The sequence below is a fragment of the Anguilla rostrata genome, chromosome 7 (genome assembly GCF_018555375.3).
Source record: "Anguilla rostrata isolate EN2019 chromosome 7, ASM1855537v3, whole genome shotgun sequence".
In the NCBI taxonomy this organism is placed as follows: Eukaryota; Metazoa; Chordata; class Actinopteri; order Anguilliformes; family Anguillidae; genus Anguilla; species Anguilla rostrata.
This window is the reverse complement of record NC_057939.1, coordinates 15,634,007-15,657,624: the sequence shown is the minus strand read 5'-3', so window position 1 is coordinate 15,657,624 and position 23,618 is coordinate 15,634,007. Positions and strand designations below refer to the sequence as shown.

The following is a 23,618-nucleotide window of genomic DNA, read 5'->3' as shown; positions in this document are numbered from 1 at the left end:
TGAGGTGAATGGAGAAAGGAGTCTCTCAAAAGACAAGCAGTCAAGTGGCAGTTTGGGAGAGTGGTAGAGCACTGCCTGGAACCCCTCCAGTGCGCAGCTGCCACGGGTAAATTACGGCAATGCATTCTCTGGCCCTTGTGTGGGGACTATCTGTGAAGGAGAAAAACTTCAAGACCAAATCCAACCTGAAGTGGAAACTGTGACATCACTTTGCAGTCGGCTACCAAAGATTGCCTTGCTTTTACTCATACATTAATTTTGATGAAATGCAGTGACATGGTGGCTTCAAGATATATTTTCTCACTTGTACTAAACTTATTGTGCCCTGTACCATTACATTGGAGTGCATTTGATTTATTTTGTCTGTCTTCACAGATGTTAAATGTTTGGCATCTTATGTACCAAAACCCCTGGAAAACATTTAAGGTTAAACATCTTATTGTCAATAAAACAACATCTGTCACTTTGAAAATTATGATTTTTGACTTCTTAAGTACAGAACAGATATACTATGGATTACCCCTCCCCCCTTACACACACACAGAAAATAAAATGAGGTTCAGACCTATAAAATTGCAATCTGAGTTTGATTGCGTCAAAATCATAGTCTTGTAATTAATATTGCAGATATTCATAATCATCCATAGCCTTTACATAATACACTGTTCCCAATAAATATCAATTTATATAGCCCACATTTCACATTGATTTAAGCTTAATTCAGTCTTGTTTTGCACTTGACATGCTTTTGAGAAACTGCTGATTAGATTTCATTCTCTCCATATTGTGCACTTCAATCAGTTGACAGAACTGGAAAAAAGAGTCACACATAGTTCATTTTAATATTCAAACTCTCATTTTTTTAAATATTATTTTAAGTTATAAATTAGGGGCTCTGGTTAACCATCGGCGCTCTCATGCACTGAGCTTATGGACAGAAAGAGGAAGTGTGAGCTAAATCCCTCACTGTGTTTGCAAGGCAAACAGCAGTATGACAAGGTCACCCTCTTTCACCATCAAACGATGGGGATCTGACAAAAAACCACCATGCTATCCTCAGCTGTCTTCCTAAAGTGAACACATATGATGCAACAATATAACCTCTTTTTAATGATGTCCTTTCCTTCCATGACTGGAAAAACAAGCAATCAATGGAGCACTGACTTCGTCAAATGGCCTGCTCAAAAGATCCTTCAAAATGTGCAACGCTGCCGATGAAGACTATCAATATTCCTTAGTATCAAATGTGAACGGAATCAAGAGGAAAACTACGCACATGAATTTATTGCAAATAAGTTTTCACCAATTTATCAGCAATGTAACCACAGAGTTTCTATCTGTAATAGATGGATTAAAGGCAATGCTCACACAGCAATTCCTTAATTCTTTTAGTGAATGTAAAAGCTGAACCACTTTGTGGTTGGACTGAATTGCCTCCCTCATCTACTGTACATTCTTAAATGATATACTCAGATGAGGCCAGTGTTTACTTGACGATGAAATACCTTACCTAAAATATTAAAGGGGTGAACAAGAGTCAAGGCTTACTTCTTTCCAGATGAACACTTAGTCGTGACGATAGGCACGTCCAATCCAAAAGTAAGTTTTGGCACTTGTGTTTTTGTTGTGGGGATCTTCATTCTAAAGTATAGCCCACAGCCAAAAATCCAGTGACCCCTGATTGACTCAATTTTTTTTCCAAATAATGTGTCTGCAAGACACAACAGCTGAACACACTCACTAAAAAGGAAGAAAAAAACAAGAAACAGGCTAGATAGTCTTGCCAATTACGCAGGAGGGTTAAGCCATTCTACAACGCACCCGCACGTAGGTAAACTGATATTGGCACACCCAGTACCCCAAGATTGGCTGATCTGTGGCTCCACTACAAAAACTAACATTCCCCACTTTTCCTGTTGAAATCAGAAAAGACAAATATACCAGCTCTAAAACAACAAGCTCTCTCAAGGAGAGGAGTTTCTCTAGTCAGCACACTCCCCAATCCCCAGACCACCTGGGACTACATGTCCCTGCTCGCTGACTGCTCAAGGATACTTCACCTTTCATCACTGCTTTCTGACAGGGGCAGGAACTTTGTGAGCCCATTTCCCAAAACTTTACACCTTAGCTCTTTCTCATTTGCCCACGGCAATCCCAAAATGCATCAATCATGTCATTACATTGGATTTTAGCTCGCCCTCCCCATTCCAGAAAATCAATCGAAATGACTGCAGGCCTGGGGGGTTGATTACTATGGAAATTTTCACAGGAGTTTTAAGATCAACTGCAGGACTTCATCTCTCATGGACAGTGCTTGCCATTCTCTTCCTTGCTGTTGAGAGACTGGACAATATGGGGAAAAAAATATGAACACAGCCAGCATCTCAATTAATATTAAAGGGAAATTCTACCGCAAAACAACATTAATCTCATTTAATCAAGGCGTAACTGATTAAGTCTCTATAAGTTGTTGGCCTAAGCAATCCCTGCACAGAAATATTTTCTTTTCAGTAGAACAAGCACAAAATGAATCTGAACTGAAAACCATGCATCTAGATTTTCTTTCTTTAGTGGCTACATTGCTAGTAAGTACTGTTAGTCTCACTTGAAGAACAGTTTCCAGGCCAAGTAGTAGGTTATTGCCCAGTCCCACCATGTGTATTCAGTAGGACTGCCAACCTGTGACTGCCATTGACTGACACCTGCCCCTAGCACCTACCCCATTGTCAATAGTAAAGCAGGATACTAGAGCATGCATATCAGTTTGTGGCTATATCTCTGCACTCACTGCATGTAGAGTTAACAAAGCGCATTTTAATAACAAGGACAGCTATTTTTTATAAGGAAGAAAATAAAAACCAAGGGCGGCATTTCCCTTTAAGATCAGTTTTGCGATTAAATGTGCCGTGCAAAGCTTCAAATACAGATAAAGTTGTATTCTCTGCTGCCAGACCAAGCTACTGTATCCATCTGATCCACCCGAGCACAGTGCATCAGAACCACATGTGCCCTATGGGGTGTTTTCAATTCTTAACAGAGATATTCGGCTTTATGTTATTTCTCAGCACCCAAGACCTAAAATAAACATTTGCATTGGACACAAATATTGAAAGCAACAAAAGGTCAAGATTAGACAACTACTGAAGCTTTAAATAGCTTTGAGGCTCGAGTGATTGAAACATAGGCAAAATGCACTGAAACTGCGTATTTCCCACACAGAAATTTAATTACATGCAGTCATAAACACTTTCATAAACACATTGCATAACCACTTGAGACAAGAAGTTAAAGTTCATGAGGAACATTTATTCTGATATCTTCAAAGTTTTTTTTTTTTTACTTTTCAAAAATGCCACCTATTTCTTCTGAATTGAATCACTCTTAGGAAACTGAAAAAAATGACACCATAACATTACCCTCGACCTCATCCTCTAGGGTTGTGCATCAAGGGTGGGCACATACAGTACATGGGGTAAATTTGGCATTTTTGCAGTGCAAACAGAGGCTTGACAATGAAACAAAATGAATAACAATAAAAAACTGAAAACTATAGTTCTATAGTTCTAGGGGTAATACAACTAGCCTAATCATCTAGCTAGATAGCACCACCAAGAAGGGATGAAGGGGGAGAAAGGGTGAGATGGGAAAGGAGGGAGACTAGGAGAGGGATTGGTAGAGGGATTAAGAGCAGAAAAATACCAAAACTACAGCTAACTATTACATATCACTATAACATGGACAGTGATTCTCTAAGGCAAAAGAGTGCTTCAGAGACTCAGACTTAGCAGGACAGAATGCTTTTATTTGCCAATACATCAGGTTCTCATAATGTCATGAAGGACCTGGAATAGGGATGTTAATAGTTAATCAAGTAACTGTTAATAGTTAATAATAATGTTGATTGATTAATTGTATTGATTAAATGGTTAAACTTAATTACACCTTTTCAATGAATATCCTAATGCTAGTGATTAGATTTTAGATTAGAAAGATGTTTCTCTGTCATTACACACAAATCTCCTTGACTGGTGGAAAGAGTCACGGTTCCCTCGACTGGCAGAATTCGCAAAATGTTATCTGTCCATTCCTGGAACATCGGTGCCATCTGCACGAGTCTTCTCAGCTGCCGGTCAGTAGACTGCACACCAAAATTCATCCAAAGCACACATGCATACTTATATTCCTTAACAAAAATGCTTAGGTATTAAGGTAAGTAATGACACTGGCCTATGAGCTATGTTGTTTATGTTACGGCTATATGTGACAGCCTTCAGGAATATTGCCTATTAACAGTCTTTTGCTGAAATAGTCACACCAGTAGTACTGCATTCACCTCATGTAATAGGTGGCTAAATCATGAAGACAGCCCACCAGCTGGCTCACCTGCTCTAAGTTTCATTATGGCTAACTGCAGCATAATAGTCACAGCTATGGTCAGTTTCCTTCCCTCTCTTTCCCTAAGCACCGTTTTTTTTCTTCTCTATATCCAAATAAAACACATTAATCTCAGTGAGGACAGATTCCATGGGCCAATAAACTCCTGAGTAAAGAAAGACAGGCCTGAATAAGCAGGCAACACCCAACGTGAGATGTGCAGATAAAGAGAAATTCACACTCTGAGCTTTCCTGTTACACGAACAGACATTCTAGAATCCAGCCAAGCACAGACAGTGTCCAGGCTTCCTTAGGAAACAAACTGGACTGATCGGCATGGCCTGTGCCAAAGCACCAAGCAATCCTGCTCAACGTGTAATTGGTTTCAATGGTAGCTACTTACAGAGAACGTCTAATGGTGCTGAATGTGATTAGGAGCTGGACCAGAAAAAGTGCTGAGAAGATCCCAGTGTCAGCAACCTCAGCACCTACACTGTACATTGTAGCTTGAGTTGTAGGGACCACAAGCAACAGTCATGGAACTTTCCTAATGGAAGTAAAACTCAGTTTATTCAAGAGTGCTGGGACTATTGAAACAAGCAAGCGAATTTATTATAGACAATTCCATAAAGCAGACAGAGATTTGTTAAATGTATTTTATAACTTGAGAAAGTTTTTGTTGATTCCATATGTGACAGAGCGAACCCTCTTTCGGACCGGACGCTATTTTTTAAACTGTGTATCGGCTTATGGTAGCGGTTGTTTGGCACGAGTACACCGCTTTCATAAATGTAGTGCGCATCATTAATATTTGCCGGTTTGTCAACTCAAACGCATTCACTACTGTACATCTGTTCACCACCATAATGTACTGCAAATAACTTAAACATACATATCTGGTTTCAAACATCAAATAGATGTATTTTAAAGATGTTCAATAAGCGCAATGTTAGGAGCTGCTACCAACCGTTTTTTGTTCCGTTTGTTCCATCATGTTCAAACTGCAATGACGTAATCCGAACGTCACGATTCTGTGCAATTTTATTGGAATCGATGGTCAAGAAGAATTGGCTATTTTTGAGGGGGGGAGAGGGTAAAGAGTAGCTGGTAATATTTTCGCGTACCCAATTAGATATGTGATTATTATATATAAAGTAGCAACTGATAATATATAATGATTTATATGTGTAAAAAAATAACGTAATTTCTTCTGTGAAATAATTGGATATTTTTATATGCAAATAAAATGGATAATGTAGAGTAAGCAGGTCATCTGCTGTAGGGTGGCTGGCAGTAGATGGGTGTAATTGCACAGGCTGATTCTTTAGTTTTTGTAAATAGCCTATATAAATGTTTGTACAATTGTTGGGGGCACTTTTGTAAATAAAACACCCCGCTTGGGTTGTACAAGTTTGAGTCTCATGTCCAAAGTTCACTGTAAAATCAGCCAACCAACCATCCTTGTAACACCATACAATAGTAATTAAAGTAGAAGGTTTTTTATATTTGAGAAAATACAGCTCAGTGTTTATATTTTTGCTTTACATAGTATTTATTTCATTGAAGACTGAGTAATTTGAAAGGGTTCGGATCTGAGTATTGCTTGGCTACATGAGAAGTGAAATTAGGTGTAGCACTCGATATGTATTAGTTACATTAGGTGGGGCACTCAGTATGCATTCATTAAAGTCCTCCGTGTGTGCTTGTTACATTCAGTGGAGTACTCAATACAGTATGCATTAGTTTCATTAGACGGAGTACTCAATATGTGATTGTTTCATTCGCTGAAGTACTCAGTATATATTCCTTACGTTAGGTGGTGTACTCGGTATGTGTTAATTACATTAGGTGGAATACTTGGCATGCTCTGGTTTCATTTGTTGGAGCTCTCAGTATGTTCTCGTTTCATTAGATTGTGTAATCCATGCCTGTAACTAATACATAAACAGCAAAATTGTCAGTATACTCGTCTATGATATTGTACTTTCAACTTTAATAAAAAAGTTCCTTTTCATCATAAATAATGTGAAGTCTGTAAAAGTGGACTTAACATTGAGAAGGTTGCTGTGTATGTTGCGAATACAGTACTCACTTGTTTCTGACCATGTCAGATCCAGAGGCGTTTCCAGTGTTTGGGCAATCAGAAACACATATGCAGTCGCTGCTGAAAATGTTGGCACTGTTCTCTCGAAATCTGTCTTCAGTCAAACTCCCAGCCAACAGCTGTCATTCCAATGACATCCCTGTTTCATTATGGTCATGTGAATCACTCTGAGAGGGGCCAATTCCAAGAGAACACTCGGTATGTCACTCTGTTTACAGTGAAGACACGTGGGAAGATCTGGAGGCTGACGGTAAGGCTCCCCTCGGCCATCACTTTTCAATTCTGTATCCAAATTTCACTTTGGACCTTTTGATTGTTTATCCCTTTGACTGTTAGGCACTGGAAAACATTAATCGCTCACCACAGGGAATAATCTCAGGACCACCCACCTGCTGTTTACAATTCATCATCTGTACTGCCACCCTGAAATACTTCAGACAGTTTTTCATTCGATTCAGTTTCCATATTCATGCCCATGTTCCCCTCTCCTTCCCTCAGATTCTATTCACATTTGGCTCGCTTTTGTGGCGCAGCAATGCTGACTCAAATGGCACGTTTGTAATGAATGCGCAACACTTGTGTGGTAATATCTGCTTTGACTAGTTCTTGTTCCTCGTTTTCCAGTGGTTTCCAATTGTCGTGCACTACCTGAATCTGGATACATTTAAACGTGCTGGCAAGGTAGGAAGAATTTAATTGCTGATTAGATCATATGAAAGATTTGAAAATATGAAGAAGAAAAAAACTTCAAATGCATGCCAAGGTTAATATATGCTTTATTTCTAAAAGGGACTAAGCGTTTCCTGTATGAGAATTGAAAAGCATGGATGTAGAATATTGTGGTACAGTAAGCACAACCCATAGTAATAGTAATGGCCTATGTTTTGCTCTGACCTTAATCTAGGCAATACATAATGTATTCCATAGCAGTATAAAGTAAGCAATGAAAAAATACAGATTCAAGGATTTCTCACACAGCTTTGATATTTGCCATCATGAACCTTATCAACATTCCCCGGGACATCTGTAAAGGACTAGTTCCCAGCACATCACTGTAATTATGGCCCTGTTGAAATGTAATATGGACGCCAATTTGCTGAAATGCAAGTAATCCTATATCTTCTCTGCAATGGCCTAAGGAAAAAAGGGATCTGAAATGTAAACCATATAACATGGCCACATATTAGGCTACAAACTAATAGCATCTTGAAAACTTTATTTACTTATTTACACGGCATGTGCAGTAAGGCTGGGAGATTCTATGATTTTCTGTCTGATTTTCGACCCCCTCCCCCCTCCTCTAAGTTGGTGTTTTAATAAATTTTTAACGTTAAAGGGCACCTTGGGTTTCTTCTTGAAGATAAAATAGGAACAGTAAATCCTGAGAAAGTTTTAGTTGGACACAAAGCTACAAACTGTACTTTTTGCAAGACTAGCTCTACGGACTCCCAGTAAAATTTTGGATAAAATTCTGAATCATCCTGCATATCTCCAAAGCACTCCATTATTTGGCCCCAACCCAGTCTCTCCAACTTTGTTTTGATCTACTCACCCTCATGCTTATTCCATTCCTCTGCATGTCTTACTTCTCCACCTTCCTGCCACTGCTCTGTTGGCGATCACACTTTCTGTCTTGCAGCATATCACAGAGTTTCAATCCACATTCCTGAAATTCAGCTTTTCTTCTGAAAAGCTGCATTAATATTTGTCACAAGCTTAAGCTTCTGCATAATTATCTTCTTGTGGTGGTGCATTTCCCCTCTTTATTTTAATTGAGTCTAGAAAGTTTTCATGTGGAAACCGGTCTGTCAAAACATTGTATAATCATAGTTATCCAGACAGGACTGAAGAAACTATTTCACATGTCTTTTTGTTTCCTCTAATGTCTTTTGATGTGTAGCAGTTCAGATGACAGAGGTCATTAACCTAAGCATAAAGGCCTAATGGTTTAACTTTAGAATAGGTAATATATTCAGAATATTACCAGCCTCAGGCCTAGGAGGACCTGGGCCAGGTGAAATCCACTCTCCTTGTCCAGCAGGATTATAAAGAAGTCGACATGTTGGCGTGCGTAGTCAGCTCTGGTGCATATTTTATTCTGCATTACATTTTCTATTTTCCTCTGTTCGGTTATACAAAATAAACATACAGCTAATATTCCAATGGCACTTTGCATTTCATCTCTAAATCCATGCACTGTTACCTAAACCATATGTTTAGTACAGCTCACAATTCCATTTATTCAAGACTACATTTTCTAATGAACTACTTAAAAACTGTGATTTGCATTCATTGGTTAATAATCTGAAAAGTGCATTTGTTAACAAATATGCAAAAATACATTTACCTTCATTTTTTACGCAATTACATTGACAGCACTGCAAAAAAGCTATTACTGACTGACAACTCACATAATATTTAAAATATTTGCAACAACCTTTCAGGATTAACCCTGTGCCTAAACAATGAAAAAAAAAGCAATACTTCCTCAGGGACGTTTTATTGATTTATGAACTCCAGCATGGCTTTAGTTCATAAATCAATAAAAAAATAGTTCCTTAATTTAATTTAACTAAGGATGAGGCTATTTTCCAACACTCAGGAACATCTATATGTCAGTAAGATCATGTAGTAATGTTGTGTTCATTTGCAGTGGAAATTGTCCTAAAGCAGGTTCAGAGTGAGAGTTGGGAATATGTTGCATTTACTCGAAAATGACCCTGACATGTGTGAAAGGTATGTTGAGAAACTATGTACAGTATATTGTGACCTTTCACCGCTAGCAATATCATTTGCAGTACATGGTGTCATATTTCAGGCTTTCCAGAAGCATTTCCTCCAGTTAAATCAGCAGTAACATTCAACATATTTGTAAATGTCTAAGCTTCAGTTGCAATGTGCGAGATATACAGTATGGTTTGTATTTGGACAGTAACAGTTTTTGTTGTTTTGGCTCTGTATGAAACCATGAATATGAAATCAAAGTGCAGACTGTCACCTTCAATTTGTGGGTATTCACATCCATTGGGTGCTCTATGTAGGAATTATAGCCCATTTTATACACAGTCCCCTGTATGTTGGCAGATTTAAAACTATAGAAGTCAGACATACTTGTCGTCAACTTAATCCAAGAGAATAAATAATTAAACTTTTATAAAAGAACACAGAAGAAGCTACGAAGAAGCTAAAAGGGGGCAAGGTTGTAAGTGGTATAAAAAACATAAAATAATTTTTAAGAAAGAAGATGTCTGTTCTTGCTACAGTACCACAAGACCCAAGGTAATCAGCAGTTTATCCGCCTGTTTAAGAGAAGTACAGATATTCATGTTCGACTGCTGATATCTGCAGCCACCTGTACACAAGTTAAATGGCCAGTAATATTGTAAAAAATTGGAACCCTGCTGTTCTTAGCTATGCCTTATTGAAGTTTCTGTGATAACTGCATTCTGAAGCTTAGTCCATTTGCTGAAAAACCTGCTTGTAAACCTTGATAGAGCTTTGTTTGTCTATACAGTAACTGTCATGTGTTCTCAGTTCTGAGCATTTTCATAAATGGAAAATGCTACATCATTAGAGCCTGTTAGCCTGATTTATGGAATCAGAAACGTCATATGACTTGAGGCTTGCTCAATGAGGTTTCCAGATTTTGCAACAATGCCTACTATAAAAATGAGACGGTTAAGGCATGGGAAGGACTCAAGGTTATCCTCCATTCTTCTTAAATGTGTAGGGTTGGCTTATAGTTCCTGAGGTCCTAAAGGTCCTCTGAAACCTGTTTGCCATACACTGAAAAAGACATCCATCTTCATATGACTGATGAAAGAGTTTCCCAACCAGTGAAGAGGTGTCATGCTTCCAAAGCTCAATTTGCGTCTCGTCTGCTGGTCCCCCTTTGACCCACAGAGGAATTCCTCTTCAGCAGCAGAGCTCTTCATTAAACGCTCTTGTAATTCATTATAATATTCAACCAACTGTAATCTATATGCGGCCCGAGTCTCATGTGGTCTGACCTGAGTTGCTTCATTGATTATGTTACATCCTTATGTTCCCAGACTTACTGGCCCGGGGCTGTGAAACCCAAACCCTTCTACGTGTGCGTCACTCAGTCTTTCGGTCACTTGGCCGTTTTATTTCTAGGACTCTTCCAGTATCTGCATGCGGATGCTAGAAAACTGCAGTCCATTTGAATCCAAGCTTGCTATAGATGTGACCATGGTTTTGGTCTTGGGCGCTTCTTTGAGGGGGAAAAAAGGAATGCATGTTTAGCAAAGACAAGGATACTACATTTTCTTGACCATTACATCTAAAATTTGTTTCCTGTAATTTTCAAGATTGATATAATGTAGTCATTGAATGTGACACCGAACGTTTTTAGTTAAATAATTCTAGCATATGTTTTCAGGGGTAAATTTTATTTCCTCCCCATGCTAGTCAGTGCTCATTAAAGGTTTTTGAAGCACACAAATCCACAGTTTGTGCATTTTAAAGCCAAAGCGATCCCAGGTGCTACCCAGCAGGTGTTCTGGGAGTGGTAGTTTTAGCTCGCCAAAGATCCATGTGTTGGAGGCAAGACAGATTCCTATGATGATCTTCAAAGAGTAAAGGCACATTTCTGCCAACCCACTAATACATTAATATCATTTCACTACAGAAAGTAAGCTACGCACATCTTAGTCATATGCAATATTGACATGTTTGTCCAAATTAATTACACGTAACAATTCAGTTACTTGTGTGAGCTATTCTGCTTCCCTCCTCCACAATCACACTTAAGTTAAAGAGAGTTGGAGATGTCACGCTAGATTGTTCTCTCATTAAACCAATAACATCAAATTAAACATTTCTTTCTAAATTGTTAAGCCTACGGGGAGTCCTTATTTCCATGACACAGTAGGAGAAGGATTAAACCCAGGTCAAACCTGGGTCAGCTCATATTGAATTCAGGAATTCAGTGCGATGTACCAGACAGTACGGTAGGCAATTAAAAGCCTGCAGCAAGTGTGTGTGTACCTACCTTGGGACAGCAGTTTTGAAGGAACAACAACTATGTAGATTTAAAAATAAAAATAAGCGCTCTGTAAATAAGACATTTCCCTCTTCATTACATTATTGTGTGACTAACTATCGTGAGGTTTCTCCACTGAGATGGCCTTGCTGTGAAAGCATTCCAGAAACCCAAAAAAACCTCTAAAGTACTTTCAGTTACTGTTATGCCTCATTTTGTCTGAAAATAATCATAAAAGAAAAAAGTAAACATTCAGATTTTGGCTCTTCTGGAGCTGGGATACAACAGTATGGTATAAATGACTCAGCCACAATTCTGGGCTGTGCATTTTTTGTGGAAGTTTGTTGATTCTTATTCAGGAAAATCACTTTTCCTATTAATATGTTTGGAACCATTTCAAGCTCATTTACATCAGTTATATTCCAGAAATGCATAATTCAATATGAAAAGTTTTCTGTATAAATAATCACTCTTCTATAATGTCAAACTCTTGAATATAATTCCTGATTTACAGCCAAATATAATGTAAGTAGAAGGAAAACCCAAACTTTTAAGTTTTTTTGGTGCAGTCATCATAAGTTATGTTACAGCATACATCTGAAAAACAAGAACTGAATATGTGGGTGGATTTGTTTCTTAGCTGTTTTGCTGCAGAGATGCAAATTATTAAGACTGCATTCGGGGCAGCATAGCTGCTGTCAAAAGCATAGACTTCAAAGTGTGCGGGATGTATAAATTCATTGTTCTTTTGCACTGACCTGTCATTGAAAGTCAGGGCACATCTGACAGCTCCTCCTTCTCCTGCGTGACCTATGATCATTTGCATCTGTAACCGTGGAATTGCATCTGCAAGTACTGATCTGGGTCCATCATCATGGGGAAGGCGTGTAACCCCGCTCTTGTGTTTGCTTCTCAGGCTTAAGATGCTGCTGGTCCTCGGAGAGGGCCTGGCCACATCTCTCTCATCTCTCCATCCTGCATGAGTTGCATTAACACAGATTTGGTTTTGTTAATGATGGGCGTGTCTTGCAAGGCGCCTGTTAAATGAAGCAGATGCAATGTGCCCCCTGCTGGCCAGGGTAATGCAGAGGGTACTGAGAATGCAATCAGATATAAATGAGATTCCAGCCCACAAGAAATTGCTCTACACAATTATTTATTTTTTGTTTTCGATTTTCTTCAATTCGATTTTATTTTTCTGTTTGTATTATACTGTTCCTGATTTACAGTACTTACCAGCACAGGTTTTCTGTGCCAAAAGGAGTGACCAAAGTTTTTAGGTTTAAATGTGGAAAATTTTGTCCCTTTCATTACAACTGGTCTACAGAAGAGGCATTAATGTCGAAAAGCAGCTGATAGATAAAGGGATTTGCGGTTTTAAAAATGGTGCCTGATTACACTTTGCTCTGTCTCTGATATCCTTCTGCGACTGGAGAGAAGTCATTTGTATTGTACAGCAGGCAATAAATAAACAATGGGCCTGCTAGCGCTCTGAAATGCATCGCTTGAAATATTTAGCGGCTTTGTCAAAAAAGAAGAAGAAAAATGTTGAGGAAGGATGTATACTAGAAACAATAAGTTATTTAATTTCAAACACAATAGAGTGCAGTATACAATATTCCAGAAAAGATTCTGCCAGGGATATTAACTCTATACCAGATATTAGTGAATATTGCCTGGTTCTTACACAGAGAAGATGCATATTTAAAGACAATTCCACCTCCCATAGTCTAGAAATAAGTGCATCTGTTTTGAAAAACCTTTTGGCAGTCTAAGTGCCAGGAGACAGCTAAGGAATACTTACTACGTCACAGCTGTAGCACATGCATCCTGCATTTAAACTGCTTCACATTCATTAAATTACAATATATGAAAGATATATTTTACATGGAACAAAATTTGTAAGTTTGTAAAGGTAAAACATTTTCAAGAAAGTAGCACGCTACATGATAAATCACTAACTTCATATCCAAGACCTATAACATGTTTTGTATGGAAGTTTAATTTAAAATTCCCCTTTGTGTGCAGTCCTGTGACAGCCCAAGAACTCAGGCAGGTAGAGATGGCCAGCATTGAGCTCTCTGGGGCCCCATGGCAGCGAAGAGCAGACATATATACAGGGAAGAGGAGGGCATCTGGCGGGCAGAGGAAATGGAGGAGGTTCAGATGTGAATTGGAGCACAAGTTCTATTGCTGATCACCAGGACCAAGGGAGGAGGACAAATAGGTTACAGGACTCAATCACCAGCCATCAATAGCAGAACTAAGCCTCAAAAAGAGGGGGTGGTCTTAGTATAATTTTGTACTTCCCTGTTTAGCTGGCAGTTTAGGGGACCAATAGAAATGTATGTACCTCGTAACAATGGCTGAAAGCTGTACATCACTTAATTCTGAACAAAAAGAGGCTAATCTATGAAAACACTGCCAATTCCAAATGACATGACATTTTCCATTAATTTTATTTTGTAGAGATATCAGATATTCTGCTTGCCTGTAAAAACAAATAAGGCTTAATTGCTGTTTATTATTTTAGTTTTTTTTATCAGTTCAGCATGTATGCTGTTACCATAAATGATAATTTGCTTTGCATAGGCTTTACTTTACAGACAAAAGTCCTGAGTAAAATTTCAACTGTTCCTTGTTGGCCTTTGGACAGGGTCTCAGATATGTGCATCAACCTGTGTCCAGATCAGTCTGATCTGTCTCCTGGTCATCACAGTGACGTCCAACTTATCAAGATCCAGAAGACGGACTCGCTTCCCTAAGTACCCAGCCGAAGTCTAGCGACAAGCCACTGTGCGCTCTCATAAAGTTGTTGCACGTAAGGCTGCGGTTCATGATAAGTTCAGATCACACTCAAGAAATGAAGCGAGGCGTTACCTTGGGATAAGCAATTTGTGTTTTTACCATAATCTCAACCGACAAAGTCTGTCCCTCTGGGCCTCAGTACTTGCCTGCAGGGTTTTTACTTGTTGGCAAGAGGGTAGATGTCTTATTAGACCATTCACGACAGCTGAGAAGCATGCTCCTGCCTAGTCCTCAGGGATGGGTCATTGGACTGTGGGAAATAAAATAAGGACATAACATCTGTACCATAAAAAATGCATAATTTTCACCAATGACGTTACAGAGCACCTGCAGTGTTCACGACTCAAAACTGCACTTTAAGTATCCATCTGACCATCCATAAATACATACATCTGTATGTACTGGCAGAAATATTTTTGAAACAGCCTTCCAAATGTCCTCCCGAATGTGTGAAAGATGAGGGCTGAAATAAAAAAAGACCTCAATCACGGCTTTTGTTCTGTCTCACTTGCGCCGCACACTTTAGATAATGGCAGCATGACACCTACCGCGGCAGGGCCAGTCCATTACCAGGCGCTGTGCTCATTATTCAACCGTAGTTTACTTAAATGGTGCTCCCATGGGAAATGGAAAAATGACAATCCCATTTAAAGACGAGGCACACAAAGGAACCAGCTGCATGAAACATTCCGATCAGACAGCCAGACTAATGCAGAGATGGCAATGGGATGTAGGCTTAATACACCCAACAGCGTCCCACCCCCCATCCTCCACCCCTTTTTACAGATAAAGCAATCTACACTGGTGAATTACAGCTACTCACTGACAACAGATGGGAACCAACCTGAGATGGCATCACTAAAGACCTAAGATCTTGACATCTGCCGGTTGTACTTATTCTATAATAAACTGGGCTGAGTACATAAGAGAGGACAAAGGAGAGAAGACAACTCAAGGAGACAGACTTCTATCCACATGACACAGATCTAAACGTAGCCACAACCACACTCATGTAGTACAATGAATGGATTTTACACAAAGATTTGGAACACAAGATAAAATTATTTGGTTGGGTTGGGTCGATTCACATTTTTATTGAGTTGGGAAATGAGATCTTAGTTATACATACACATACAAAGAAAAACATACAGCAGCAAGTGCTGTTTACACATAGTGAAGGCTGGAAATTATGGTTCTAAAATTCGCCAATATGAATTTGTGTCGAATGGATGCATTTACAAAGAGCGAGGAACATAGTGAAGACATGTCAGAACACTTCCCTGCTCCTATAAACACAGACACAGACACACATACAGGCACACACACACACACACACACAAATAGGGTTCAGAGGCATTTCATCAGAAGAATGCCCTGTCTCACTCTAGACCAATCAGGTGGCATTGTGATTTGTCTGAGCTCAGCTGTCCAGCGACCATTAGCTTCCAGAATGTTTTTTTTTCCATCAGTGACTCGTCAAGACAAAAATTGTGCTTGATTTCCCATTTACTGTTCTCCTTGTGCTAGTATAACCTTGAACAAAAAAGCTCAGTTTATTTTCAAATACCATAATCTCACTTGTAGGAATCTGGATTCAATTAGTTCTGATCAAGGTACGGCCTACATGTATGATTTATACTAAATGTGCGGGTGGAATAACATTTTTTTTCTGGTTTTGTTAATACAATATTAGTATTCTAAAAAAGGCACTGTACATTGTAAAACATGAAATAAAAACGATGAGGATCTAAAACCTCTTTATAAATAAAAATAGTATTTTGGCTAATGACACACTAGAAATGACTTATCGATCTACAAAACATCAACTTTATACAAAAAATATGCCACCTTCCTTGATACAACCAGAATGTTTGGTTTACAGTGATTTGATTCTCATTTATTAATAAATCAAAACTAAAGCATTCATGCTCTGCTGTACAAGGTAATTGGCCTATTTACAAATATTTGAAATGGATGCATTTTCGTCAGGTTCTAGCTCAGCCACTCTGAACTCAGAGTACAGTCTGGCGGTTTTTTTACTTCTCTCACAGTCCAGCGGGCCCTTCCTCTGCCGTGGATCAGTGTGGCCCCTCGGCGCCGCGGCCCCCGCGGGTTTCTGCGGGCGTGGCCCCCGGTGGGAGGTGGTGCCTCCTGTTCCTGCTCTTCCTCATTTCCTGCATGTGTTTCCACTTCCCCGGCCCCGCCCGGCCCCTGGGCTTCTGCTTCCTGTCGCGGAACCAGAGCGTCTCGCAGTACTGGTCCACGCTGAGCGACGGCCCGCCCATCAGGCGCAGGTAGTCCTTGTAGCGGTGCCGAGCCTCGGTGGCCAGGTCCTCGGCCCGGGGTGCCCGGGGCTCCAGGTGGCCCTGATCGATGACCCTGAGGGTGATCTTCAGCAGGGGGTGGGTGAAGGAGTGCTCCTGGGCCATGCAGTAATACGCCCCAGCGTCCCGCTGGTGCAGCGTCCGGATCAGCAGCCCCAGGTCCGTCCGGATGACCCGCTCGTCCGGCTTCACCTGGGGGGGGGTGGGTGGGATGGGAGGGTAAGGGTCAATCGGACATGTTCACACGCACCCCAAGATACACCTGCATTTTCTTAACTGTGCCCTAGTAAAATTCAGCACTTCAAAGCCACCAGTTTCACACACAAATGGCACATTACACAGCAGTACTATAACACCTGCTTTCAGTTGGGGATGGGTGGGCAACTTGAACCTGGAGTTTTACAGTTCTCGTCTGCATTCTGTTTCCAGAAAACCTATAATTATTTAATTGTACCAGTCATTATAGTTAATTAGGCCAAATAAGCATGTGTTCAGGGCCTGGGGATTAGGTGAAAACCACCTACTCAACCCCAAAAACAACACAACCCACCATTTGTCAAGAATTTAATAACATTGATCACACTGCACCCTATTGAATGTTCATAAAAGCAGATGTATGCACAACTTTAGTTCTGCAGGCTAATGACTGCAAACAAAGTTTGATAACAGGAGTAAAGGCTGTGGAAAATCTGAAAGGTCACCTGCATTAAGATGACCAGGGGCAGGCGGGGGCGTGGGATATGAGGAGGAAGTGATGTCGTCAGGAAAAGGTCAGCCTCTTACACAATGCTCTAATGGGTTTTTTTTATGTGGTCTCTGCTTTCCTGATTCATCACGTGTCACGGTGCTGTCAGGGGCTAAAACTATACAGCTGCACCCGACTGAGGGGGCTCTAAGCACTCTGCAGTCAAAGGTGATTACGCTAAGGTGAAACAGATTATGGGATGGAAAGCACAGAGGGGGGGGGGGGGCATCTCTGCACATCCTTAGACAACAGATAAATGAGAAACCCTTATGAGGTGCTGAAACGACCTAACCTGATGGAACAGCCAGCCGCAAACAAATGATGTTCCAGTGCATATGTCGCCAGAGCCTGTGACCTTCTGCTAGCACCGGTGTTGTGAAACATTTACATGAAGAATACCGACATGCATTTTTAAAATCTCTAGGAGTGTGTCTCTCGGAGGCAAAATCCAAAGGGCTAAGCTCTCAACTGAGAGCACAACTGTTTTGCTTCACAATTTTCATTTCCCACAAGATTGAAGCACTAAATTAATTCAGTGTACTCTGCCACACATCACATAATATTTGTAAGAGCTCCCATTCATCCAGTTCTTTTTCTTCCTTACCAGTGTTCCCACACATTACTCCAGAGTTAAAGTGTCATATTCAAACGAACATGGTCTCCCATAAAATCATGCTGTCCTCTCCATAAGGAAAATCAGACCTAGTAAACAATTCACTACCACAGCAAGTCTGGCTCTGAATCTTTGATGTCTACCCCAGGTAGTTGGAATTGGCGAGGATCGCCGGGGAAACAGGAGGCATCTGTGACTAAAGCACAAAGGCTCTGTGCTTAAGCGTGCCCAGATGGAAGGAGAGAAAGGGTTTTTTTCGCTCATGCTAAATCACCATCGCCACAGTCTTTCCACTGGGGCAGACCTGACACTGCCAGTAGTAAATAATGGTCTGAGAACTAAGGAGAGGGCACAGGTTTTATAGGAAAGCACAAACGCTTTACGCTTCTCTGATTGAGAGGGCATCTGTACACAGAGCTCACCCTGCCCTTTGAATAAATCTTTAACATATTAGAGCTCTGTAAATGTTGTTAAAAAATTCCATGTATTGCCGAGAACTGGCACAGTTCTAATTATCCACAATACATTTGTCTAATACATTATATAAGAATGAGGGTGTGGACTTCCTTGGCTGGTCTGGGTCGAACTGACCCGACTGGCCAAAGGAAATGTGGCCATGATGAAGCTCATTAGGATGCAGAGCGTAGCCGTGGGATAAAACACAGCGTCATCCACCTGACCCCCGCGTAACAGATGAGTCCTGAGGAAGGGGATGGCGGCAGGGAGGAGGCAGACCGTCGGCAACCGCGGACGCACGGGATGTTTTTCCGAGTCACCGAGAGGGGATGAGAGAAGTGGGCCGAGCCCTATGGGGGGGGGGAGGGTGGTCTATCACTCTGATTGAGGCAGCAGAACGACCCCCTGACAGACTGGGTTCCGCTGGGTAAGTCCCAGTCTTTTCCCATGAGCCTCCATGTACCGGCAAGAGTCGAGGTGCGGTTGCTTGTGCCAGGACAGGGGGGCGACAGGGCGAGAGACACCCTCTGCTGGGTCGTCCGCTTCCAACCGGCCCCTGTGGCCCCCATCCCACCCATTCCTTCCTGGCTGGGCCACAACTGCTTTCCTCAGACTGTCACTGTGGGGTGTCAGGCCCAAAGCCAAATGCTAACCCTGGGTTAAAGGCGGTGTTACCGGTTTTCCAGTAACAGTGGACAGTTATATAATCTCAATGTGCCCAGAGCACTTTTTTCAGAATGCTGATCAGTGGCTGTTTTTGTTTTGTTTCTTCCTTTGGGGAAATCTCAGTCCAGTTTGGTCCTGTCAACAATCACGTACATGAACAGCTTCTTCCTGTGAATATATTTTTATAGATTCATTTTTACGCAGGAAAACACACCAGTGTTCCTGGAGTGGGACACAGGTGTGGGGAGCAGCTGCAGAGGGAGCGCCAGTGTCGCGTTGTGTGCGGAAATGACCGGAAGCCACCTTCACGTGATCAAGCAGCAGGTTAAAATAGAGCAAAAAAACACACAATGCCTGTGTGGCCTGCACGTGACACGTGCAGAACGTTCACACTGCAAGACGTACGAATACTGAAAGAAGACCAGAAGAACATGAAAATCAGCCATGTCTCTTTAAAGTTTCTCAAAAGTGACCACCGGCAGAAAAAAAATTAAAATCCAGTGACCGACTTTCTGGACATGATTTCCCTGCTGTTTGCTTTCCTCTGACCGTCCACTAAATCAAAGTCCCCGGCCTCAGACGCGCTCGTCCCAACGGTCCGCCATCGAGCTGCTGCTAATTAATTCGGCAATCGATAACCAGGACAACCTTGAGTTCTGTAAAAGGCCCCGGACCCGTGTGTTAAGGAAGCAGTTAAAGAGCCGGGCTATTAATCACCAATGACTGCTGGCTCATGAGCGAGAGGGAGACTGATCCTCCCAGCTACCGCGGCTGGAGAGCCTCATTATGGCAGAGGAAGCATTTCTGTACGAGACAAGCTATTAACAATACTGCCTTTCGCAGCGCCATATCGCAGCCCGAAGACGGATAAGCATACAGGCCTGCGTCGTTGGTGGAAAACGGCAGCTGAGTCAGCAGGGAATCGATCAGGAGAATCAGTAGAGTTCAGCAAGCCGCAGCGACTGACTGCACACACCAGGAAGTTCACAGGCAAACTTTACGGTCATTTATAATTCTCCTTGAAGCCAAAGCCAAAACTTCAGATTGCTTCGAAAATAATTCAAGCATGTGACAGAACTAAAAGGCAAGCGTTCACACTTCATTAAAACAATCTCTGATTTAATGGTTGTAGCTAACTAGTGCTGACTTTTTGCTAAAAAAAGAAAAAGAGTGTTTTTCCAGAACTGTACAGAATGTGTCCACCTCACAAAGATAGAGCAATCTATTGTCTTCCAGAAATATGAGAAAAAGAAGTTTCATTGTTTTTGGACAGCTAGAGTGAGATTATGAGTGAGATGTATGTTTGACTTCAGCCACAGTTTGTACAGTACTTCAGTTTAAGAAATCTGCAATTCTTTTTAATTAATTCCATGCAAAGCAAAGTGTGTGTAATTTTACACAGAGCTAAAATATATCTCTTTTTTTAAAATCCCAGGCATTTAATAAAACGCAGTTTTACAAGATTCATCTTGCAGCCAGCTAAATAACCAGGCCTCCATAAAAAATGCAAGAGAGCACAAACTCGCATGCATGCAGTTCATCACAGCGTTTACACTGTATCACATTGCACCTTTCTCATACTTCTGTTTTTTTACAGTTCAGATCCAGACGCACACTGCAGCACATGGGGGACGCAACGGTCGGAAATCTGTTTCTTTTTTTTCTTTTTTTTTCTTTTTTTTGGCGGGGGAGGATTGTAATAGGAAAAACAGTCGGGCCTTCTTGAAGTTTCCACACCTGTCTTTAGTGTTTGCGTTCCTCTGGGACTGGCGGGTATTGAGCTGTCAGAGGAGGCGTTGACTAAACCCCCCGTCCCTGTCATCCCGTTTAGGAGACGCGTGTCATCTCGCCCTTCTCCCTCCATCTCCTCCGAGGTCTCCCCCTCTTTCCGGTGCCCGTCACTCCTCGTCTCCATCTGAGACGGAGGGCTCTGAAGCATCCACCGCTTCCAGTGAAATACATTCGGCGCGGAGCAGAAGGAGGTGCCATTGGCAGGGAATTGGTTTATTTGATATTGTTCCCCACCCTCCTCGTGCACTTAGCCAGCCACCCTCTGAATGGTTTGTTTTAACATATTTGTTCTCGGCGCCACCGCTCATTTCTGGGGCAAAAGAAATATGTTCTTCAAGGTACATGACTTTCTGCTCAGTCTGAGAGACACGGCTACACTGAACTCCTGCCCTTGAAAATAACGCATTTACATTAGATGGTAACGTGTTATGGGGCCACACTAAAGAACACTGCAGTGAATGTATTTGCACACACTCTCTGTGGGTACACTTTTCAACACCAGAGAAAGATCACAGACCATTGATGTGGATATGCTATATTGGAGACAGAGGTCATTCTCATGACATGTCAAATGAAAGGCATGGTTTCTAATAAAAAACAGGCAGACATTTCTATTTCTCATTTTTTGCCCCGCCTCCCTTTACCCCTTTTCATCCTCTCTCAAGTAACTGATGTGTAACCAGCAGCCACACAGGGAATTCTGAAGCCCAGACATCTTATTGAATATCACTGATACACTTTTAAACTAAACACAGCATGTCCTTTAATGGGGTGTGTGCCTTCACAGTGTAATCCCATGAGATTATTTTTGAAGAGGCTGTCTCAAGCAGCTAATCCCTCTGCAATCAAACATTCCATTTCACGTTTACAGCAAAAAGAAAAGTTATTTAGCTTTGGCCGGTAGGATCAATTTTTAGATATATTTTCATTTTCTATTTATTTATTTTTTTCATATATACTTCAGGTTTTTGGAAATCAACAAAGGGCGGCACCTCCCAAGCTTAATTTCCAGCGCACTTCGGTGAGGGCCATGGCCTCAGAAATGGAAATGATACTGGGATGGCTGGGAGCCAAGGCGTTTGAGCACACGGGGCTCCAATTGGCTCTCCTCATTCCCCTGGAAACCATGTAATTGCCAACCCAAACACCCAGGTGATCCCGTTGTGAGTTATGCAGTCGGGTGTGGCGCGGGTGGCGGTTGCAGTAACATGGCGATTTTCCAGGATAAAACGCCGAGCCTCCAAAAGCAACAATTCACTGATTGACCTTACACGTGACCTTACACGTGTCACATGTTAAAAAGCCATGATTCAGCAAGGTACTTCCCCCGCGAACCAGGCGTGACGTCCCAATTAGACACGGAATTACCCACCTAATCCTCCATGCACAGAAGGGGATGTGCCCAGTTTCGCAGAACCTGCGAGGAAGACATTAGTCACAGTCTCACCCGACCTAAATCTCACCTAAAGTCCTTTTTTTTTTTTTTTTTTTTTAAATCTCAGCTCAGCTCAGCTTTATAGCCACTTAATATGGCTATTTAATCAGTTTATTGGTTGTGAATATTATGTTGCCTCTAAAAACACAAGTACTACTTAAAAACACAGCGAAAGGTTGGTGGTGGAGGTACCAGTTACAGTCCCTCGACATCACACTCAAAGGAGTGTCTGATAAATTCTTGGCACGTTCAACTAAACTGTTTCCTCAGGCTTCCTTTTTCCAAATGGCAGTCTTACAGGTAGGCATTCAGTTACTGGAGCATGATTAGTAAAATGAATGCCCGGCTATTGAAATCTGCTATTTCATTGAATGGATTATTGTATGGAAAGTGCTTATTTTCTCAACAAAAAGAAAACAGCTCACAGTAATGCCATTAGGGCTCTGACGGGTGAACGAGCTGGATGGTTGCCTAAAGGTTCAGAGGAGAAGCTTGGTTCATTTGGGGTCCTAGCGCTCAAGGTTTTCCTATCGTCACTTTCAGAAAACCTACTGAACCGTGCTCTATTCTGAGAGCGATTGGCCGGCTGGATTTCAGCCCCTTTACCTCAATGCAGGAGATTAATTACGTGTACATGGTAGCTCCTCTTGCTCCAGGGTATCAGAGCTCTTACTTATGGGTGAATCCCTCTGACTTTAGGTGAGAGGCCCTGCTATACTGTAGAGCTCCTTTGGTTCCAGGGTGGAGTCTATTTGAGAGTTGCTCTAGATCCAGGCTGCAGGCGCTCTTATGTGCAGATGAACTCCTCTGGCTCAAGAGTGGAGTTACACATAGTACAGTACAGCCCACCCAGATCCATGATTGAGTAGATAAGATTTACAGGACAGTCCAGGGTCGGGTCCTACCTCCTCCCGGTGATCGGATCCAGACCTCTGCAGGAACCAGCGGATCAGGGCCTGCTGGGACTTAGGGACACACTCCAGGAACGTAGAGTTGTGCTCCACTCCAAACATCAGCCTCTCTTCGGCCTGCACCATACTAGTGGCTACAGGGAAAGCATCGACACGGTTCTACATTTACACACAGCTTTGCCCATATATCATCATGCATTTGAATCTACTGCACATGCTGCCAAAGGTAAAGGCAAAAACAGATCATACTCACTCATACAGAAAGAATACCATGCAGATACTGTGACCAAAGGCGATGGAGAGTTTACATTCATCCATACAGTGTGACACATTGATCCTTTGGCATTACACGGACTTTCCTAAAATGGTACGTTGTACAGAAACGA

At 41.5% G+C, this 23,618-nt stretch overlaps 2 protein-coding genes across 4 annotated transcripts in view; both read right to left on the bottom strand.

Annotated features, from left to right (window-relative positions):
• Window positions 1-5,388, bottom strand: part of sema3ab (sema domain, immunoglobulin domain (Ig), short basic domain, secreted, (semaphorin) 3Ab) — a 122,151-nt gene extending 116,763 nt beyond the window's left edge. For both annotated transcript variants that reach the window (XM_064343125.1, XM_064343126.1), the window contains exons 1-2: window positions 5,342-5,388; window positions 4,778-4,921 (exon numbers count right to left, since the gene is read on the bottom strand). The gene's annotated coding sequence lies outside the window, so the exon portion shown is untranslated. The remainder of the gene's footprint in view (window positions 1-4,777; window positions 4,922-5,341) is intronic.
• A 9,964-nt stretch (window positions 5,389-15,352) lies between these two features.
• The window catches only part of LOC135259145 (semaphorin-3D-like), a 44,921-nt gene continuing 36,655 nt past the window's right edge, over window positions 15,353-23,618 (bottom strand). The window contains exons 17-19 of one of the 2 annotated variants that reach the window (XR_010331210.1): window positions 23,227-23,366; window positions 15,859-16,807; window positions 15,353-15,824 (exon numbers count right to left, since the gene is read on the bottom strand). Coding sequence is in view for 1 of the 2 variants with exons in the window: in XM_064343123.1 (XP_064199193.1) it covers window positions 16,370-16,807; window positions 23,227-23,366 (578 nt within the window). In the remaining variant the exon portion in view is untranslated. Of the gene's footprint in view, window positions 16,808-23,226; window positions 23,367-23,618 lie in introns of both variants that reach the window. The other variant, XM_064343123.1, reaches the window with a different exon arrangement.